Source organism: Paramormyrops kingsleyae, chromosome 21 (genome assembly GCF_048594095.1).
Source record: "Paramormyrops kingsleyae isolate MSU_618 chromosome 21, PKINGS_0.4, whole genome shotgun sequence".
Lineage (NCBI taxonomy): Eukaryota > Metazoa > Chordata > Actinopteri > Osteoglossiformes > Mormyridae > Paramormyrops > Paramormyrops kingsleyae.
In genome coordinates, this window is record NC_132817.1 from 1,811,974 (window position 1) to 1,834,385 (window position 22,412).

The 22,412-nt window shown below is 44.5% G+C and overlaps 1 protein-coding gene across 1 annotated transcript in view; it reads left to right on the forward strand.

Moving 5' to 3' along the window:
* The window catches only part of b4galt2 (UDP-Gal:betaGlcNAc beta 1,4- galactosyltransferase, polypeptide 2), a 57,270-nt gene extending 35,940 nt beyond the window's left edge, over window positions 1-21,330 (forward strand). The window contains exons 4-7 of the mRNA XM_023815951.2: window positions 5,363-5,550; window positions 7,679-7,801; window positions 13,669-13,773; window positions 16,208-21,330. Of these exons, the coding sequence (XP_023671719.1) occupies window positions 5,363-5,550; window positions 7,679-7,801; window positions 13,669-13,773; window positions 16,208-16,358 (567 nt within the window). The 3' untranslated portion in view covers window positions 16,359-21,330. The remainder of the gene's footprint in view (window positions 1-5,362; window positions 5,551-7,678; window positions 7,802-13,668; window positions 13,774-16,207) is intronic.
* Window positions 21,331-22,412: the final 1,082 nt, after the last annotated feature.

Genomic DNA, 22,412 nt, shown 5'->3' on the forward strand with positions numbered 1-22,412 from the left:
GCTCCACAGCCTGTATATATCGTTCAGCATTACTGGGGCCATCCCAGATGTACAGGCTACCCAAGCCATGGGCACTAATGCACCCCCATTCCATCACGGATGCTGGCTTTGGAACTTCCGCTGATAACAAGCTGGATGGTCCCACTCCTCTTTAGCCCGGAGAATGCGGTGTCCATGATTTACAAAAAGAATTTGAAATCTGTGTGTGTGTGTGGGGGGGGGGGGGGTTGCATAGTTCACATTTGGGCACCAAAATGTCCCCAAAGTGTGTTAAGACCTTCAGGTCCCCATTTGGATACCCTCAAATTTATAAAGATCTGTGAATGTTGTCTAGTTACCCATGGTTAAGGTTAGGGCTGGGTAGGGGTTAAAGGTGTCACAAATGGGATTAGGGGGGGGAATGTGAGAGAGGGTTAGTGTGTACAAGTGTGAGTGCTTGGGTGCGAGTGAAGGTGAGTGTTTGCGAGTGTGAGTGTGCATGAGTGTTTGGGAGTTTGGCTGAGTTTGATATGCATATGTGGTGAATCTGCCATGTTGCGCTGACACCTACAGGCCGTGGTCAGTGGGATGCGGCCTGACATCATACATTACATTTACTTAGCAGGCGCTTTTATCCCAGCGACATACAGTGGTACCTCGGTTCTCGAACTTAATCCGTTCAGGACTCCGGATTGAATCCTAAAAAGTTCGAGTTCTGATCGAATTTTTGCCATAAGAAATAATGGAAAACCAATTAATTGGTTCCCGGCCCCCCAAAATGACACCTAAATATGTTTTTGGTTTTTTTAGCATTTAAACACAAAATGAACAGGATAAAACAAGAAGAGCATTTTTTTCTTAATGGCTTCCAAAACGATAAACATCTTATCCCAACATTACCCCTGTCCTGCTCTGATCATCCGCTCCTTCCGTGTAGCCACGCCCCCTCGTTAACCTCGTGTGGGATCCCCATGTGATCAGCTGTTTCTGGTTGTTGTCATTCGTCCTCTATATTAAGTCCGCATTTCAGTTTGTTTCCCCAGTCCAGTCATTGGGTACCATCGACTTGCTTACAGCGCTGTCTTAAAGCAATGCATTCTGATCCTGATGCAATGCATTACGGTTAGATGCATTGCGACTTCTCACCCGGGTGCACAAACTGGAACCGCCTCCGTGACGACACACCTTTGCCCTTATTGGCTGAAGAGTTTAGTTACACGCTTGATGTTTGTATCCCAGGCAGTTCCGATGCGTAATCTGCTATTTCTCCGGAATATCACGTAAAGCAGTGAGAACTGGTTTTCAGTTAATTTAACTGGTAAAATAAAGTTTAAATAAATAAATGCATAATAAATGCACATAAATGCTCTAATAGTACACGTAAGTTAGTGGTTTATTTATTGTTAGTTACTGTAATGTTGCGCTGCTTTATTTGATTAATCGTCCAGTCTGTGAAGAAGGCATTCAAGTAAGAATTTCATTGTAGTCTGTACATGACAATAAAAACTTTGAATCCGGTCCATTGTTTATTCTTATTATTACTCTGTATTCGTTAATTTGTTCGTGAATAGCAAACTTTTAGGTTGTAACATTTGTACAACTATTACGTAACATTTTGGTGAGCAATGGCTAACAAAAGGATATAAAGTACAGTGTATTACCTGATACATTATTTTCAATAAAATAGCATTATCACCAACAAGTGCTGCTACTACAGCAAATGCGAGGCTGACACTGAAGCGTTACCTTTTGTTTCCGCTCAGAGACGTGCCGTGTGACTCATTTCCTGGCGCGTACAATTTATATTAGGTCAGCGTTCACGGTTCGACTTCTGATATTCAGATCGAGTTCTAGGTCAAACTGGTTTGTTCGGCTTTCAAGAAATTCAAGTTCTAGCGAGTTCGAGAACCGAGGTACCACTGTACATACAAAAAATGAATTTGCTTTTATGCACTCAAAGTGCATTGATTTCTGTCAGTCAGTTTTCAAGTGTACAGATGTATATTCACACACACGGTAAATGGACTGCATTTATATAGCGCTTTTCTACTCTTACGAGTACTCAAAGCGCTTTTTACAATTCATGCCTCACATTCACCCATCCACATGCTAGTGGTGGAGGCTGCCATGCAAGGCGCCAACTTGCACACTGGGAGCAATTTGGGGTTCAGAGTCTTACTCAAGGACACTTTGATGGGATCAGGAGGAACCAGGGCTCGAACCTGCAACCTTCCAGTTGCCGAACGTTAGCAATACCTCCTGCGCCACCATCTTCCCACATTCACACTCTTACACACACACGCACTCACACACACACACATTTGCACACTCACGCACACATTCACACACACACACACACATACAGTACACGCACTCACTCACACATACATTCACAGACTCACACACACTCACTAACACATTCACACAGTCACACACACACACACGGACTCACACACACACATTCGCACACTCACTCACGCACACATTCACACACACGCACGGACTCACTCACGCACACATTCACACACACACGCACTCACACACACACGCAAACATTCGCACACTCACACACACACTCACACATGCAGTCATGCACACATTCGCACACTCACACACACACTCACACATGCACTCACTCACGCACATATACACACTTGCTGAAATAGTCACTGCAGTTGGGATCATTGACTCCTGAACGTTTGAGGCCCCATATTTCTATCTGCAGTATCTCAGTGACAGGGCAGTAATGTGTATGACCGGACTATTCCTCCAGGACAGGAAAGCTTGCATGGCGGTCGCCTGCACCGACGAGGTCTCGCTCACATTCCAGTGACGAGGTGAGGAGGCGTTTTGAGGAGCATTGGCAGGCTGGCCTGTCAACACATTCCGCTTCACCGGGGCCATCCAAGGCAGTGCTGTGCTGTTGCAGGGAGGCTCACTGTCAGAGCAGCTGTGAATGAAGCCCACGAGGGAGCCTGCTAAAAGACTGCATGCACTTACAGTTTTTTCCAATCATTTTCACACTTGTCTCAATACCATGTCCACTTTTTCAAAACACTTAACACAGTGGGCTGTACCAATACACACCTGAGCACATCACTTAACCTTTGGTGCAAAATGCCCTACAACCACCAAAACGTTTCACAATTCACCCAAAAGTGACTCAAGCTGCCATAACCATGACAAATGCTGTCAGCCAACAACACTACTGGGGCACTCAATGTTCAATGGGCTAAAAAACACTAACAACTTTCAGCATTGCAAATTACATATATAAAGTGTGGCTGTATCCTCTAGTTTGGCACAAATTACTGTCATGTTGCATTGTAAAAATAAAATAAACAAGAACTACTTTTGCATGTGAAAATTGTAATACCAACCAATTCTGAAATGCTGAAATATATTTCATTAGAAATCATGTAAGTGTTGCTGTTTCTTTTTTGCAGTATGTAAATATTTCATTCCTAGCAGAAAATGCCAATCCAAAGATGGCCCCTTTTGTACATATGGCAAATTGGCACTAACCAAACAAATTCCTAGATAGGTTCTTAGCTGAAATTTCAGGCTGGTGTGTGTTTTCATTCAGCTTTCCAGCTTCAACCATTGTAAAATGCTTGGGGTGATCTAGGGCAGGGGTCTCCAACTCCAGTCCTGGAGAGCTACTGTCCAGTAGGTTTTTCTATCCTACAGTACCTGGCTTCTGATGAGTCACACCTATACTCAAGTAAATACCAGGAACAGATGTGGCTCATCAGAAGCCAGGTAGGATAGAAAACCTACTGGACAGTAGCTCTCCAGGACCGGACTTGGAGATCTCTGATCTAGGGGGATGGTGGTGGTCTAGTAGTTAGGGATCTGGCTGGGCTCCCATTAGGAACCCCAGAAGATTGTGAGTTCACTCCCAGGAGGTGCCATCATTGTGCCCCTGAGCAAGGCCCTTGACCCCAACTTACTCCAGGGGGACTGTCTCTGTAGATATAGTACTTCACTGTGAGTCGCTTTGGATAAAAGTGCCTGCTAAATAAATACATGTAAATGTTGTACTGTAATATATGTGCTGCCATACCCACTGTTTTTGCACAGATTACATTGTGTTGCCTTGCAGAAAGGAAAGGGACACTCCATGGCCTCATTCGTATAGATGATGTAGATGGTAACGAAGCAGCAAACAAAAACAAAATTTGGAAATTTCTGCTAAAAGAACAATTATTTGTGTTAGTGCAAGTGCATAGTGTCCTTTGTCTGTCAAAATGCAGCATATTTCAATTGACAGTGCTCTAAATTTCATTAGGTTTTGACCTGAAAGTTAACTGTTTTGAACAGATTATCTAAACGTCTGAAAAATCGGCTGTAGTTGTACAAAGTTTTGCTGGTGGCAAACACTGACTGAGAGAAGTATTCAAGAAATTTGGGGGAAGTGGTGATTGAATGCATATTGTGTCAAAGCAATGCAAACGTATACATAGTTTAGCTCACATGGTCCAATGGTATGGTGCATGTGTTAAGTGTTTTGAAAAAGTGGACATGGTATTGAGACAAGTGTGAAAATGATTGGAAAAAACTGTAATGACATCAAAGGACCTGGTCCTGATTTCGAGTGATCTGTATTTTGGGTGTTTTGAGAATTTGGTCTTTTTTGCTTTTGTTTTAGGGCGAGGAACAGCAGTGCTGACCGACCTTAATAATCCTTATAATGTCCAGAGTTCCCATTCAGCATATTGCACATTTGTGCACCCTAATTTACTATTTCCTACCTGCTATGGCACAATGATCTGTGCTTAGTGAAGTCACTAATAGACCCTAGCAATGTGAGCTTGACTGGTATTGGTGTGGCGATTCTGGCTTTTAAGCTGCATGTTTAGCTCATCAGCCTTACACTTCATCCAGATCAATGCGTCCCTCAGTCATTAAGCTGGACTCCTCTGCTGAAGGATAGGAGATTCCCCGCCATTTCTTTACGCTAGCAGGTGTTTACATGCGTGAGTATGTGTGTGTGTGTGTACATGTGTTTATCCTCAAAGGGGTCATTGGTAGAAATGACCCAGATGTTACGGAAATACAAAGAATTATCTGCATGTGTGAAAAGGGCAGGGCAGGACCTTAAAGCTGCTGATATAGGCTAGCTGGGTGAGGTCACTAGCAGGGTGTCCAGCTGCTCCATGTGTGCCATGGGAGTTCCAGGTGGTCGACGTGACTATGTGCGGTCTGTGTCGTGTTCTAGCTGGTCACTGTGAATAAAGGCAGTGTGGTCTGTCCCAGTGGGGTGAGGTCACTAACAACAGTTCCAGCTGCTCCATGTGTCATGGTGGTCAACGTAACCATGGGCAGTCTGTCTTGTTCTAGCTGGTCATTGTGAATAACGCCAATTTGTGGTCTGTCCCAGCTGAGTGAGGACACATTCAATCGGGCTAAGCTGCTGAACATCGGCTATGTGGAGGCACTAAAGGAGGCGGAGTACGACTGCTTCATCTTCAGCGATGTGGACCTTATTCCCATGGATGACCGTAACCTGTACCACTGCTACGACCAGCCGCGACACTTTGCCATTGCCATGGACAAGTTCGGCTTCCGGTGCGTAAAACTGCCATTCTCTAATGACATTGTGCTAGAGGCCTGGGCACTGGTTGAGAGTACGGCTCCTTCTTAGACAGTTGTGTGACTTGAAAATGTTTATTTTAGTCTGATTTTATGCTCTGTTAGAAAGTGGTTCATCTGTTATGTTGAATGATTACTGATGGATGTAGGTTCAGTAAGACTCTGCCTTCTACAGGTTCCTACCTCTATGTCTATTAGCCCTGTTCAGCCTCTGAAAGCAGCCTTCTGATGCTGACACATGCTGCTTGTATGGAAGATTGGTACAGCTAGATGCTGGAGTAAAGACAGTGAGGCAGAGAAGAACCTGCCCATCTCGCTGCCCCTGTGGGAACCTCGTGTCCTCAGACTGCCATGTCTGTTTACAGTGTGCCAGATAGGATCCTGCCTGGCCCACTGTCCCTGTGTGAACCCCACGTACCCAGATATTTGTGTCTGTATACAATGTGCCAGATAGGAACCTATCCAGCCCGCTGGCCTTGTGGGAACTCTGCATCCCCAGACGGCCATATCTGTTGTTAGATTTATTCAGTGAAACCTCATGTTCTTTTAGAGTTGAATGAAGAGGCAGGTTCCTTATACTTAAGCAGTTTATTAAGACAGAATGAAGATGTTACAGAAAGATGTTTCACACAGCCCGTTCAGTGTCTGTCTGTGTCTGTCTCTGCCCCCCCTGAGGGCAGCAGGCCCTTTATCTACGGTCTTCATACAGACTCCTGGAGCCAGGACGGCCTTGAGACTAAGTTGTATTAGATAACATGATGAGCATGAGATAACAACATAATGAGCGAGTAGCAAGGACAGAAAGAAATATAAAAATAAGAAATATGAAAGCTATAAATGAGTGAATTAAATGAACATAAATAACTACAAATTAACTAGGGAAATCCCTCACTGTTTACTGTTGCCGGAGCCAGTGCTGGACTTTTTCCAATCCGGAACTAGTTCTGTGCATTTCCACCACAAAAAAACTGGCCCTGGGCCAGAAACAGCACAGCACCACAAAAAAGTTGGCAGCTTAGAAAAACTGACAATCGGAAGCAGATCAATATAAGTCTAAAAACTGAATGCATATTAATCTTTTCTTTACGCTCATTTCCGCCTACATAATATTTACATTGCATTCTTTTTTGAAACTGGTGGAAATGCAGGTAGGTTCTCAAAAGGCACCAAGCAAGAACCAGCCCAGCATCAGGACCAGCTCTGTGTTGGTGGAAATGAGGCATATGTGGCAGATAGGATACTGTCCAGCCTGCTGCCCCAGTGGGAATCCCGTATCCCAGGACGATTGTGTCTGTTTAAGGTGTGGCAGATAGGAACATGCCTGGCCTGCTGCCCCTGTAGGAACCCTGCGTCCTCAGATGGCTGTGTCTGAGGTGCGGCAGACAGGAACCCACCTAACCCACTGCCCCTGTGGGAACCCCATGCCCCCAGATGGCCGGGCCTGTTTGTGGTTGTTGCGTTTAACAGAGCCATGGCTTATAGTCAGTTCCTGGTTTTAACCCATGATGGCTCCCTCTGCTGACTGAGCCCTGTGGGGAAGGAAGCAAAAGAGGACGTGAATGAGGGAGCTGAGCATGAGAGTGAAGGCAGAGAGGGAATCAGCAGCAACGCACAACGACATGGAGAAAAGCGAGGGGGCGTATTTGCTATTATATGTACTGTATTCACAGTATAGACCATATATATCTAGCATGTACCAAACCAGGTATGATGTGGAGAAGCTTTAACCTGTTCTGTGTTGGTGGCCCTTCAATAACAGCACTGGGCTATACCATGAATTGTGTACAGTACAGGTTTGAGGCAAAGGATGTCCTCCAAGCTGGGCTGCTCCAGGCTCTAGCTGGTCTGGCTATACTGTAACTTTGGCTCAAGGCCTAAAAGCAAGGTCACTCTCCAAGTGTGAGAACCCTGAACAATTTTGCATTGTGAACTGATATGTAATGCTGAACAGAGAGCCATGCTTTAAATATGCTCCATTTTTTTTTGTTTTTTGATCTTATAAACATTTGCTCTTTATGTCATAGTGCAACATGGGCATGTAGGAGAGGTTGGTATGGTAGATTTCTTTGGCAGTCCATCCATATTTGGTTTTGTCCCATTTCAGGCTGCCCTATGCCGGTTACTTTGGTGGGGTCTCTGGACTGAGTAAGAAACAGTTCCTGAAGATCAATGGTTTTCCAAATGAATACTGGGGCTGGGGAGGCGAAGACGATGACATCTACAACAGGTATGACCACGGCTCCAAGGTCTATAAGCTCCATGCTTCTGTCAGCAAGCTGCTGTGCTTTAGAAAGCTATAAGTAATATGCAATGTGTTTACTCCTGGGTGTTTGCACGGGTTTTGTGTGTGGAGTTTGGTTAGGTGAACTGGCATCTCTAAATGCACATAGGATATTAGATTATGTGTGAGTGTGCTCTGTGACTGGCTGTCATCCCTCTCAGGGTGTCTCCTGCCTCATTCCTTGTTTTTCACTCTAGGCTTAATGCAGCCCTTTATTATATAATCAGTTATGGGTGATGAGTATTTACTAGTAGTGTAACCTCAGGACTGGAGTGGAAAAAATACTATTGGATTTCCAGGACCAAGGGGAATACCTGGTAAGTGGATCCCCACTATCTTGGTGGTGGCCTACCAATTTAAGACTGGATCCCCAGGATATGGGTGGAGAATTTGCAAATTAAGAGTGGAACAGGATGAAGATCCATTGAATTATGCAGCTTCTTTCTATCGCTATAGGATGCAGTAAGCTAAAGAAGCATGGCTGCCTGGCTGGTATGGCCATCTCTTTCCACATCTGCTGTCTATATTGTTACCACAAACTGAGTAGCAAACAGTCCAAGCAGCACCCACCCTGAAGACTGGCATGCAGAAACACCAAGCATACAGTACAGAAAGAACACGACTAGAGCTGCAGAGTCTTTCTGCGACTTGTGATGATAACAGCAGGGTGTTATTGCTGTGTCGCATCATCGATGTCAGTTTGCAGAAACTCTGCAGGGCCCCCCTCCCCCTATGTGACTCTCGGCACTTTTTTTTTGAAGATTTATGTTGTCTGTGTGGAAATTTTTTAGTTCTGAAGCTGGTGGCTTTCTGGCTTACAGATAATGGGTCAGATATTGAATCCATGGTATTTTGATGAATTAAAGGAAAATCCTGTGTGTATTTCTCAGCCAAATGTTATTCCCAGAGCAGTGAGCAGACCATCAGCTTACAGGCCTTGGAACCACATCAGCTCCTCACATTTATTTATTTATCCTTTATTTTAGCAGGAATGTCCCATTGAGATACATTATCTCTTCTTCCAGGGAGTCGTGGCCAAGGTGGCAAAGTAAGCCTAAGTGCTCGTGCTTGTCTGGGGAATGTTACCTTTGGAAAATCTAACCGGAAGAGAATATTTTTTCCCAGGGCAGTGAGGGTATCTGACTACAGATCTGTTAAGTAAATGGGGTAACTGCGCATGGAGGTAACTGTGGGTCTGTCTAGGAGCAAGGAAACACCAGCATTCGCACTGTTGCTGGGATACTATGTCTGAGATTCACTCGAGCCGCAGTGTATGGTGACTTTTTTTGTCCTGGTCAGTTTTTATGAAGTAGAGCCAAATGGGCAGGTTAGCCACAATGGTCAGGCAAATCCCCACCCCCCCAGAGCAGAATCACACATGGCTGGGCTTCCTCGCTGTCCCAGCCTTTGCCAGTTTGCATGCAGCATGGAGGACAGTAGTTGTTGTGGGGAGTGCTTTTCTCTGGCGTCCCAGAAGCCCAACCCAGCGGGCTTGGTTTGCAGATATCCCCTAAAGGGACTGCTGATATATCTGGGGGGCTGCAATGCAAAGAAGAAGAGTCAGAGATAGCAAGCTGATCCATTCAAAGGGCACATGCATGCTGAAGAAATGTTCTGATTAAGGGTGCTAGAGGCTAGAAGGCTGCTCTGTGTCAGTGGCTGACCTTGAAATTATATTGATATGTAATACAGAAAAAGACAGCAGGGGACAGCAATATGAAGCCTTTTGGTGTCCAAGGTAGACTAGCTGCCCAATCCTCCCGGGCTTGTTAACTATCCAAGTTAAGTAGGATGTCCACATACTAGCAGGTAGGTAAGTATATAGGTCATTTTAAGTTGGTCCAGTTCTCATCCAGTGTGATCTGCTGAGAGTCATCCAGAGGCCTTGCCAGCATTCTGAGACAGGGAGCATAAACTCAACCCTAAACTCTACCCCAGGTCCTGTGTTGTAGACCTGAAGCACTGGGTTGCACTAAGGATAGCAGAGGAAAGAAGATTCATATGATGACAAATGAGCTATGAGCAGGATGACAACAGAATGCCTCATGTACAGCAGCACCAGCAGCATCATCTAACTATATGCAATGGCTAACTTATAAGTCCTCATTCACGCCTGCAGGCATGTGGGAACTGTACGACAGAAGGGCCTAGTGCCCACAGCATAGTTTAATGAATGGAATATGGCGTTAAATTAGTGCCAAAACTCGCGCGCATAAAAACCACGCGAGCAGAAAACCCATGCTCTCTACGCGTTCGCGTGTGCACAGCGCTCGCTCGCTCGGCGTTACATTAGTGCCAAAAGTCGAACCACGTGCGCGTGTGCGCTCGCCAGCTGAAAACCCATCCTCTCTACGCCATCACGTTCGCTGGACCCTATCTACGCGCTCGCGTCTACACAGCACTCGCTAGCTCGACAGGATGAATTTTGACACTTTGGAGGCGGGAACAGTGGCTAATATCTCCGCTCCTTTGATTGGTTTTTTAAAAATATTGACTACGATTGGCTATTTGCTTTGGTAGAAGATGACGATAACTTGTCACTGACCGCGGTTAAGTTAGCCTCATATGGATTTTCATATAATTTTTGTCTGTAATAGTTATTATTATATTGCATCCACTTAAAGTGCAATGGAGCAACAACTAAGGGGTTAATAGCTCTAAAACAAAATGGGACAGCCATGTCCTATGGAGTGTGTTTTCATCAGTGGACTCTGGGGGATAATAAGCACACCCCTTGGATTTTCAAGATCACTTTAAATGTCGACGTAATCAAACAATTCAACTGCGGTACATTTGGTTTGTTCCACGGTGCACTGCCTAAATCACACTTTACAACTTATTTATGGATTAATTTGTGTTATCAATTAACTGTCAATATGTATGAAAGGGAGCAATAGCATGTAATATGGATAGAATGTGTTAATAACTGTTAGAGAGAAATTTATTATGAAAATCCAAGGGGTGTGCATTGTTCCCTGTAGTCCACTGATCAAAGAACACTCCACTATATGGGCCTGTCTTGTCTAGTTTTAAATTTACTAACCCATTCATGTATTGTCCAATTGCACATTATGCGGATACATTCGAACATTAAGAAATAAATTAAAATTCGTACGTAAAGTAATATGGGAAACAAAGGGGTGTTCAACAGTCGCCATGAGCCCAAAATGCTAAACCACCATGTCATTACAGCTGAAAGAACATATAATATTAGCTATTAACACGATTTTGCACAAATCACGAAATGGTTTGAAGCGCAAAAATAATCGGTGTGCATAGTTGTCTATGTACTGGACATCACGATTCTGTCATTAAAAATGCCCCACCTTACTTCTGTTAAAAGTTATTAAAGCCATAAAACTGAATATCGAATATGAACTTAAGGCCACTTAAAATTAATAAATTGTTTTACATGACTCAAACTTCTAAAATATTGGTGAGTAGGGGATTTTATATTTTTAGCGAAAAGACGATCGGCAACAGAGATATACTAAAACTAGAAAATTAAACTTTAATTTGTCAGTATCTCAACATTTTAAACTCTCAACAGTTCAAACAATTACAAGAAAAGAGAAACCTTCAAAACAAATGCCTAGTCTAAGTGTTTAATGGTCTTGCCACAGAATGGCCCAATAAAAGCGTCCTCCTGACAATAGCAAAACAACAGCACTTCCATTGTTTCAATGTTGAATTCACTATTATTGGACCACCCTACAAGAGACTACTTGCTCACAGTGCACAGGATATCAGGATTTGGCACATTGACGATCTCTGACAGTTTTTGAGGTGAAAAAAACGGATTTTTTGAAAAATATAAAATATAAAAAAAATCGAGGCGGCACCAAAAAATTGAGGCGGGCGGCCATGTAAAACAATTTATTAATTTTAAGTGGCCTAACCGCGGTCAGTGACAAGTTATCTTCATCTTCTACCAAAGCAAATAGCCAATCGTACTCAATATTTTAAAACACCAATCAAAGGAGCGGAGATATTAGCCACTGTTCCCGCCTCCAAAGTGTCAAAATTCATCCTGTCCAGCGAGCGAGTGCCGTGCAGACGCGAGCGCGTAGAGAGGATGGGTTTTCTGTTCGCGAGCGCATACGCGCGCGTGGTTTTTATGCGCGCGACTTTTGGCACTAATTTAACGCCATAATGGAGACAGTGGTCACACTTGTATGCATTTAATAGGTCAGATAAATACTACATTGCCCACGCAAGCCTTACAGGTGAGTAGCAAGATTCGGAAAATAAAGTGTTAAAATCGACTGGGAGACAACATAGAGAAATAACAGCTGGTATAATATGATAATATTTTCTAGTCCAAGTAACATTTCATATCAAGCTTGTATTCTACATCAGAGATACGGTCATTCGAACCTCCTGAAAGCTATATATTGTAAAAATCTAAGGTACTATTAACAAGGACATGTATTACATTTCAGTGTCAGAATGTTTAGAAATCACTTCGCTTTTGCTATTTTTCTAAATAGTAAGAGGTATGTTAGCTTGTGAATTCAACCCAAGTGGGGTGGTGTGCTGCTCACTGTGTTACAGATCTATGCCTCTTCCTGGAAGGCTGTGGCTCGCTGTGTTACAGATCTGTGCCTCTTTCTGGAAGGCTGAGGTTCGCCCTGTTACAGATCTGTGCCTCTTTCTGGAAGGCTGAGGCTCGCCGTGTTACAGATCTGTGCCTCTTTCTGGAAGGCTGTGGCTCGCCGTGTTACAGATCTGTGCCTCTTTCTGGAAGGCTGTGGCTCGCCGTGTTACAGATCTGTGCCTCTTTCTGGAAGGCTGAGGCTCGCCGTGTTACAGATCTGTGCCTCTTTCTGGAAGGCTGTGGCTCGCCGTGTTACAGATCTGTGCCTCTTTCTGGAAGGCTGTGGCTCGCCGTGTTACAGATCTGTGCCTCTTTCTGGAAGGCTGTGGCTCGCCGTGTTACAGATCTGTGCCTCTTTCTGGAAGGCTGTGGCTCGCCGTGTTACAGATCTGTGCCTCTTTCTGGAAGGCTGTGGCTCGCCGTGTTACAGATCTGTGCCTCTTTCTGGAAGGCTGTGGCTCGCCGTGTTACAGATCTGTGCCTCTTTCTGGAAGGCTGTGGCTCGCCGTGTTACAGATCTGTGCCTCTTTCTGGAAGGCTGTGGCTTCTGGCTGTGGCTGAAATCAGTGTTGGGCTCTGGAGAAAGACCCTTATAACAGACACCTCCAGGAGCCATGAGTGCTGGAGGACCCAACATTTCCTTACCTGTACATCACTTTAGACAAATGCGTCTGTTAAATAACCGTAAATATAAGCACTAATAATGACAATAAATGTTTTTACCTACAAGAACTAAGATTTGTTTTTTCAGACAGCTTTTTATTTCAGTGTAATCGTGGGCAAAGATGTTTATTGTTCATATGTCATTTTGTTTGAAAGATAAGTAGATTGCTTCTTCAGTACTTGGCTTTAGTTTATTCCTCTCTCTTTCGCTTGTGAGTTTTATAGCCTTGATTATGCAGCGGGTTGCATCTGATGTTTTTGGCCCTTAGTGAAATGGTGAAATGCACAGAAAGCGGCTCAAATGAAAATATCAGAAGTTAGATGAAAAGTGTCCTTGTGATGCACTTGCCTGTTATTTTTGCACTGTTGGTATTATTTTCAGCGGAGTCTGGGGTAAACAGCTCATTATCTTGCTGCTGAAGCTGAGCAGCCATTTCCCCTGTGAGCACAGCACCCCCTTTAGACCCAGCAGCCTCTGTGCACGGGCCCAAGGCCCATGTGACCACAGCTTCGTTGTCAGGTGACAGGACATGTGAGCTCTGTCCTCATGCAGGATCACCCTGAATGGCATGAAGGTTTCCCGGCCAGATGTGCGAATTGGACGCTACAGGATGATCAAGCACGAGAGAGACAAGCACAATGAGCCCAACCCACAGAGGTGAGCCCTAACCCTGGAAAGCGATTCCACAATTTACTATCAGCACCACTGTACATTTTGTTAACAGTGACACCACCTGGAGCAGAAGTGAACAGCAGGTTAAAATGTACTTAGATCATTGTTATTAGGAGTAGATGTAGAGTGCCTTTGCTATTATGTTCATCCTCATCAATGTCTTTCATATTACTCTGAGACAGTTTGGAGCTGATTGAATGACTGTTGAAACCTTTGATTTAATTTTATAATGAAGTTTTTATTGTCAACAACCAATAAGTACTTTCTGGAAGGAAACACAATGTCTAATTTAAATTAATATATAATTAAGTTATAAATGGGGGACTGAAAACCAAGGGTTATGGATCTGGGAGCAAGGCCCTTAACCCCAACCGCCCTGGAGGTGCCACATGTTGACTGACACTCTCTGATCTTTGATCCCTGGTTTTGCACTTGCTTGTTTTCTGACTAAATGCAATGTAATGTAAGGTTAGTAAACAGACTCCATTTTCAAAGAGGCTGTTTATGAAAAGGAGGTGAAGCTATCGGGAGGTGGGCCAGCTGGTGGGTCCACCACATTCCTTCCTACTGTGTCGATTGGCGTCTGTCTCCAGAAGGCTCCTATTTACACATATTGGCTCATCTTGCCAAGGTGACAGACGCACTGTTAACTTTGCATCAGTAAATAATTCACGACCATCTTAGAGAGGAGGAGAAACACATATCCAGGATGCTTATTTTTAAAATGAAAGTGTATTTGGGGCATTTCTGGTCACCGTTCTGATTTGTGAGCTGCTGGAAGAGAAGGACATTTCATAGGAGTTATGGCTCCTTGATACCTCTTCATTCTAGAGCTGTAGCCAAAGGTCAGTTTATGCAGCTCTTACCTCACAATTAGGGTTAGACAGGGGCCTGATTGTATCGCTGCCACTATTTCCACATTTCAGGAAATATGATTAATAATTAATAGACTACAATAAACTGACCGATGATATAAATGCTTATGGAACACCTTAAAATGTTTAGCAAGTGTTCTTTAAATGTTCAAAATATGCCTAGTCACATAACATCGAGAGACACATTTTGATGTGTTCACATCCTGCCTCATAAATGATGCACACAACTGCCATGGCAACCGCTTGATACTGACCTTCCTGTTCCTTTACCAGCAGGCACTGGTAACAGGAGGCTTCCCACAATATCCTGTAAGCCAGCTACCCGATACTGGCAGGTTGTCTTTGCTGTGCTTGTGACTCACCACTCAATAATTCAAATGACCGATGTTGTGGTTCTGTTGGCAACAAGTGATTTAGAAGTCCTGGAGACTACTCGACACTGCCGCCCTGCAGGGTGTGGGACAGAACAGCTCTGCGGTTCCTCGAAAATGTGTTGGTATCTCACTCACATATGGCCCTCTGCATCAAAACTCAATCCGGGCCACTTAGAATAATACAAAAACAAAACATTTGATCTGGGCCTTGATGATGAGCCATGGAGATGGATCAGACAGACAGTGCGTGTTCCATCATTTGTACTTTAGTTGCGAGCTGAAGACTTTGTCCCAGACCCAGCTGATCCCAGGGGATCCTTGTGATGTGGCTCACCCACATGCAGCACTGTCAGTCCACCGGCTTATCTGTCACTGTTCCTCCATGTTCGACAGGCATTGTGGGATGACGTAAAACAAGAAGGCCTCAGGCACTGACATTTCAAGATCAATCTGCACTGTGGCTTTGTGAATATCTGTCACTGAAAATGTGGTATTCTATGCCAAAATTGTCAGTTCGTTTGTAAATCATAATTTTTGAGCAGCGTCATTGCCTGTGTTACTGGCTGGATGATTTATCAGTGAACGCCGGCAATATACATCAAACGTGCTTCGGTATGACTGTGGAGTCTCTCTTTAGTGTGAATGGTCTTCATACTAGTGATGCTCTGGAGGTGCATCTGCACTGAATGTAGATGAAATGTGTTCAAGACGCTGGACTGAGTGTCTGCAGTGCGCCGTGCAGATCCTGCCTCAGCTCACTAAATGACTGAAGGGCGATTTATTGGCCTGTGTGCACAGTGCTACCAGGAAGCCACTGGGACAGGCCAATGTGTACTGAGGGCATCAAACTTGAAGAGAAGCCCAGCAGGGCTACTGGATCATAGGTTGTCCTGGCCTGAGCAGCAATGGGGCAGGAGCACCTATGCCATGTGCTGAGACCCTCACTAATATCGCTTCATAAAAATGGTCGATGTGTAGGATACATTGAAACGTCAGTCTTATTAATAAATATCAGTAAGGTGAAGGGTGCCACCTGTTGCTCAAACTGAACATAGAGAAGATAAAATGAAACCCTAAAGACTCAATAAAACACTAATGAAATGTTACGAGCCACATGTCAGAGTGATTTGGAAAAATATAACCCGATCATATGCTTTTCTGTCCCGTCAGGTTCAACAAAATCCAGAACACCAAGAACACCATGAAGAAGGATGGTATCAGTTCTCTGACGTACCGGGTAGTCCAGGTCAAAAAGCATCCACTCTACACCAACATCTCTGTGGAGATTGGCAAGCCCCCTCCTCGGCCCTTTAAGGGGTAAACACCCCCTCTCCATATAGTCCCTGCTTCCCCCCCACCTTGACTTGGTCTTGTCTTCAGACCTATTCCATGTTCCGTTCCCACGGTACTGGACTTGTGTGGATCTACCCGACCTCTCCAGAGAGACTAAAATCCTGTCAGACAGTCCAGTTCTGAATGGAACCAGCACCCAGTCAGGAAGTGATCATGTCATCCAATGATGGGTGTTCAGGACAATTTCACTGCTCCCTGATGGCCTGTAGGTTTCTGGGTTGTTAGTTTCGCACTTGATTATTTGTTCACAGGCAGAATGATAATGATGAAATCATGAAAAATCAAGGAGCAAAGCTTGTTGCTTGACTCCCTTCACATGTTGACTTTGGAAGTGAGCACAGGATCTCAGCCTGGGTCTCTCAGTAAGGATGTAATGTGTCACAGCTGACATAGCCATTGTGGCTGAACATCACACTTAAAGTGAAGGTCACTTCATTCATCCCCAGCCTCACATAAAAGCTGACAATAGGAAGTCATTCTGAAAACTGAATGTGTACCTCCTGAAAGGTAACATTCCCCAAACTGTGTCTGTCTTGGACTTGAACCAAAACCTCACAGGGTGATGGATTTTGTCAGCCTGGTAAAAGAAGGCAGAGAGGCCTGTAGTGGACTGAGAATTCTCCTCACACTGGTACTGTATGCTGCCAAAGCTGAGGACTATCTACAGCTGCTGCTGTTGCCTCAGTATCATGGGCAATGTGCTGGATTCACAACAGATGGGCAGCCCTTTCTGCGTAGGTCCCTCGTTTTCATGGGCGATGGGCTGAACTCACGGAGGGGCAGCCCTTTCTGTGCATGTCCCATGGTCTCATGGCCTTTTCCGTGTAGGTCCGATGGTCTCATGGGTGATGGGCTGTGCTCACAATGGAGGGGCAGCCCTTTCTGTATAGGACCCTTGGTCTCATGGGCAATGTGCTATACTCACAATGGAGGGGCAGCCCTTTCTGTGCAGGTCCTTTGGTCTCATGGGCGATGGGTTGTGCTCACAACGGAGGAGTAGCCCTTTCTGTGTAGGTCCCTCGTTCTCATGGGTGATGGGCTATACTCATAACAGAGGGCCAGCCCTTTCCATGCAGGTCCCTTGTTCTCATGGACGATGGGTTGTGCTCACAACGGAGGGGCAGCCCTTTCTGTGTAGGATCCTGTCTCATGAGTGGTGGGCTATACTCATGACGGAGGGGCAGCCCTTTCCGTGCAGGTCCCTTGTTCTCATGGGCGATGGGTTGTGCTCACAATGGAGGGGCAGCCCTTTCTGTGTAGGACCCTTGGTCTCATGGGTGATTGGCTATACTCATAACGGAAGGGCAGCCCTTTCCATGCAGATCCCTTGGTCTCGTAGCCCTTTCCGTGTAGCAGTAGCTCCCAGAAGTTCACATGGATTTTGCCGCTTGCTTTATATAAACTCTGTGTTATTTTTTGAAGTACCACACACTCTTTTGACAAACACAAACTTGAAGGGCTTCTATAACTTTTGGTGGAAATAGCGAGTGCTGGTACCTGTCAAATGCCTTGGTTCATTCTGAGGGGCCTCACTTTATTGCTTTGTATCACACTTTATAGCAGGGGCGGGCAATCTTATCTGCAAAGGGCCGGTGTGTATGCAGGTTTTTGCTGCAACTCCCTAATTAGATTACTAATTAGAGGACTGATTGCCTCAAGAGTCCTTGCACCTGTGTTTGAACAGCTGTCCTAAAGGTTATCCAAAAATCTGCATGCACACCGGCCTTTTGTGGATAAGATTGCCCACCCCTGTTCTATAGCAGCATTCACTAACCTTCTAGGTTAAACCACTGTCACACCCAAATGCAAAAGAAGCAAAACGTTCTGTTTTTTTTTTAAGGATTACTGGCTGAATTGTGGAAATGATGTAAAGAAATAGTGGGTGCAGTAAAACGGTAGTTGTACTTCCCCGTTTCCTCCAAAAGCTTATGTAAGCTTTTACACATCAAAATCAGCTTTTCCTTCATTGTTTCTCCTCTTCCTTGTTTTTGTACTGCCTAAGCACCAAACTGATGCCTTCAGAATTTTTATGAGGGAGAAACAAGATTAGGATTGTTGCATTCTGGGATTTTTTAATCAACCTTCCTGTCTTGTGAAGTGACGTGGAAACCTTTCTCTTTTGTACAATCTATCAATGGCTTTCTTGGCTTGACTCTAAACCGTCTGAGGAATGAAAACACCCCCTCTCCCCTTCCCCAGGCCCTCCTTTGTTTGCTCTAAAAAGCCCTTAAAAAGCTATTCTGTCCATCCCTCCCCTCTCTTTCACCCCTATTTCATTTAGATTTGATGTCCGTCTTGCCTTCTTAGTGCCCTGTGTTGCCCTTCATCCCACTTGCAGCTGGATTTCAAGAATCTCTCTGCTTCATGACCTCAAAAGGAGCCTGAAGACAGTGTTGCCCAGGTTCAGGCTGGAGAGCCAGTCAGACCTCCTTCCCCTAGGGTGTGCTATAGCATATCACGCTGCTTCCCAAACAAAGGATCTTTGTGGGGCCTGCTTAGATACTTCAGGAAAACTGGGTGATTGTAATTTGACTCATTACAACCATAATTACTCAAATATCACAGCATCAATAATTAAAAGTAGCATTCACAGCAAACACGACACCACCTTTCTTTGAATTTCCATTATGGACTTGTTGAGATGACGTGAGGGAAGCCTTCTCTCTTCTGGGAAAGCACATTCTTCTGTCCATCATTTTTGTACTGGGTTTCAGTTTTCCTAAAATACAGATTTTGATCCCTTTTAAAAAGAAACATCTGATTTTCCAGTTTCCTCATATGCTTTTGATCAGCATCTTTGTTATTACAGTCTTTTAGTGCAATTCATGTCTAAAACAAACAGGGGTTCTTTTCTCCCCAAATGCAGGTCGACATGGCACTAGGCATGAGCATAACACGACACCACATGGCACTAGGCACGAGCATAACACGACACCACATGGCACTAGGCACGAGCATAACACGACACCACATGGCACTAGGCACGAGCATAACACGACACCACATGGCACTAGGCACGAGCATAACACGACACCACATGGCACTAGGCACGAGCATAACACGACACCACATGGCACTAGGCACGAGCATAACACGACACCACATGGCACTAGGCACGAGCATAACACGACACCACATGGCACTAGGCACGAGCATAACACGACACCACATGGCACTGTCCGTCTGTGCAGATTTTCTCCATTTTCTCCTTTTTCATTATCCAATATAAAAACAACTTTACCAGTACAAACTACACTGATGTACTCATCCCCACTAGTTCAACACGGGCTCATTCATATCTAACCCACACTCATGTACTCACCCCCACTAGTTCAACACGGGCTCATTCATATCTAACCCACACTCGTGTACTCATCCCCACTAGGTCAACACATGCTACCCCATATTTAACCAACACATATGTACTCATCCCCATGAGTTGAACACATGCAAATAATTATTCATATTTAACCCACAGTGGTGTACTCAACCCAGTGAGTTCAACACATGCTTATTCATATTTACACTGATATATTTGTCTATGCAAGACAAACACATGGTCCTCCATATTTAACCAACACTGACGCAAAGAACAAATTCACATTCATCCTTACCATACGCTAATATACTCAGTGAGTAAGAAACACATTCATATTCAGCATTAATGTAGTAATCCCTCTCTTTCTAATGTGCTAATTATCTTATAAATGGGGGCTTTCAGATTAAATTGTTTCAAGATTTTGCTTCTTTTTTTTATAAGTTCAACAATTTAGAGAAGAGTGAAATTTTCCTGACTGAAATTCTGATATAGAACGTTTCCAGTCAGCAGTACTCATTCCCCAGTACTCACTCATACCTTGCAGTATGTAAAAAAATCATCTGCTTACTGGGAATACAATAAAATATGCTCACTGTTCTGATTATAAAAATAATAGACATCATGATATGCAATACATATCCATACAGTTTCATACATGGTAAAGTTCTGTTTGCAGGTTTTCTGTTCCAGGCTCAGTAGATGGCTCTTTATAATTGGTTTTTAATTGGTTGTTAGCTTGTTATTAGTTAGTGTGACATGAGTTTGTACACAGCATTTCTGCAGCACATCCATAAACAGTGCCAGTAGGACAGTCCTTTCTGACTGCCTGCGCTGACTGATGGCGCTCAGGGAGATGACGATGAGATCTTGGCATGAGTCTTACGCGGATGTGGATATGATGCGCCAACGTGTCTTCAGGTACGTAAACACCTGACGTGCTGTAGATGCCCCTTGGGACTTACAGTAAGGGGCATCGTTCCCAACATTCAGCCCACAACACATTGTAACTCTGCTGTAAGTGTGCAAGGAACACCTCAGCGTTGATGAGGAAACTTTTCAGCAGATCCTCAGTGCAACAGCAAAGTCTGCTGCCTGAGGTCCCTCAGCTCCCTGACCATGGAATCTCCCCTGATCCTGTTGGCAGATCTCCCCTGATCCCATTGAGTGGATTAAGGTGACATTGGTTTGAGCTGAGTTGAAAGCATGATTGCATTTCATTGAAGTTGGTCACAGCTTGCTAGTGTCCAGGGCGCCACAGTCCTGCAGCCTCTAAACTCGAAGATATTCTACATTATCTAGACACACAATTATCCTTAGGGGGATAACAAATGCCATGGAATGGAACGCCCAGATAGGCAAGTGTATCACATGCGTCCTCCTGTTCAGACATGACGCATGTCCCTCCCATGTGACAAAGCTGTATTTCCCAGAATTATATGTCCTCAACATACATAACCTGCTGACCACACCCCTTCCATGCTGGAGTGGATTTTTAAAATTTTTTCTCTATCTAGATTTTGTACATTGAATGTCTGAAAATGTAATTAATATCTTATATAGAATGCATAATGTCATATCAGTCCTACTTTTTGTATACAATCAATAAATCTGATGGGGAATATTCTGGGTTTTATGTCATTGTTGGTATGTCAGAAGGTGGTTCTGCTTTATGTCTAAATTAACTGTTGGACTGTAAGTCAAGCTTTTGGCCCTGAGAAGGCTTACGGGAACCACTGGGTCCAAGGGGAGAGTTTGATGTTGGGGCAGATAAAACTTAATTTAAGAACAAAGGTCTAATTTTTATATTTTTTTTTGGGGGGGGGGGGGGGTTAATGAATCCAAATTAAATTTCGGGGAGTTCACATCCCCCCCCAGTTCCAATGCCCTCGTTGGGTCTCATCATACTGTTACCACTCAGACAGCTTGCTTTTTCTGCCTAGACACTGAGTCAATATCAGAGGAGACTGAGAGCACCTGAGCACCATATCTAAGCACTGCTACCTGAGCAAGAGGCATCTGGTGGCACAGTCATTCAGTCATACTTTGGACCTGCTTGTGTCAAACGTGACATGCCGCTGCTCTCCTCTCGCGTCTGAGTGACTCCGACCGCTCACAGCCAGCAAGCATTGGTTTGTTTAAGCCATCCCTCACCCAGCATCCAGCATCCTGGCCAGCGAGACAGTGGCCCTAGGAAGGCCTTGTCATCACCTGAGACAGCTGCGCTCACAGAGCAGCCACCATCCTTCTGTGGTTAATTCACAGGTGATGTGAGGAACCCTCAGCATTCCTGCACACCAAGTAGAGGTACTGTACTGCGGCGGGGGGGGGGGGGGGCAGAGCAGTCACCCTGCCCAGGATGCCATCTTTGCTGCACCGGCAGCACTTTGGCATCTGGCAATTACATCACACCAGGCTCACTCATTCAGCCATTTTTACTGTGGTGGAAGAAAACCACCATGATTGTTGCTACCCACCCATTAAGTACTGTAAGATGTGTTAGGATAATGCTGCAAACATTTCCATGTGGCATCCAGCTCATTGGATAGTAACATCTTTCCTAGTTTTAATGACTAATTATTAATGTAGATTTAAATGTAGGCAACTGCTTGTAATAATAATAATCGATACTTTATTGATCTCCATGGGGAAATTGTCTTTTACGCCTCCCTCAACTTGCTCTTTGAAGAGTAAGCTGTCTGTGAA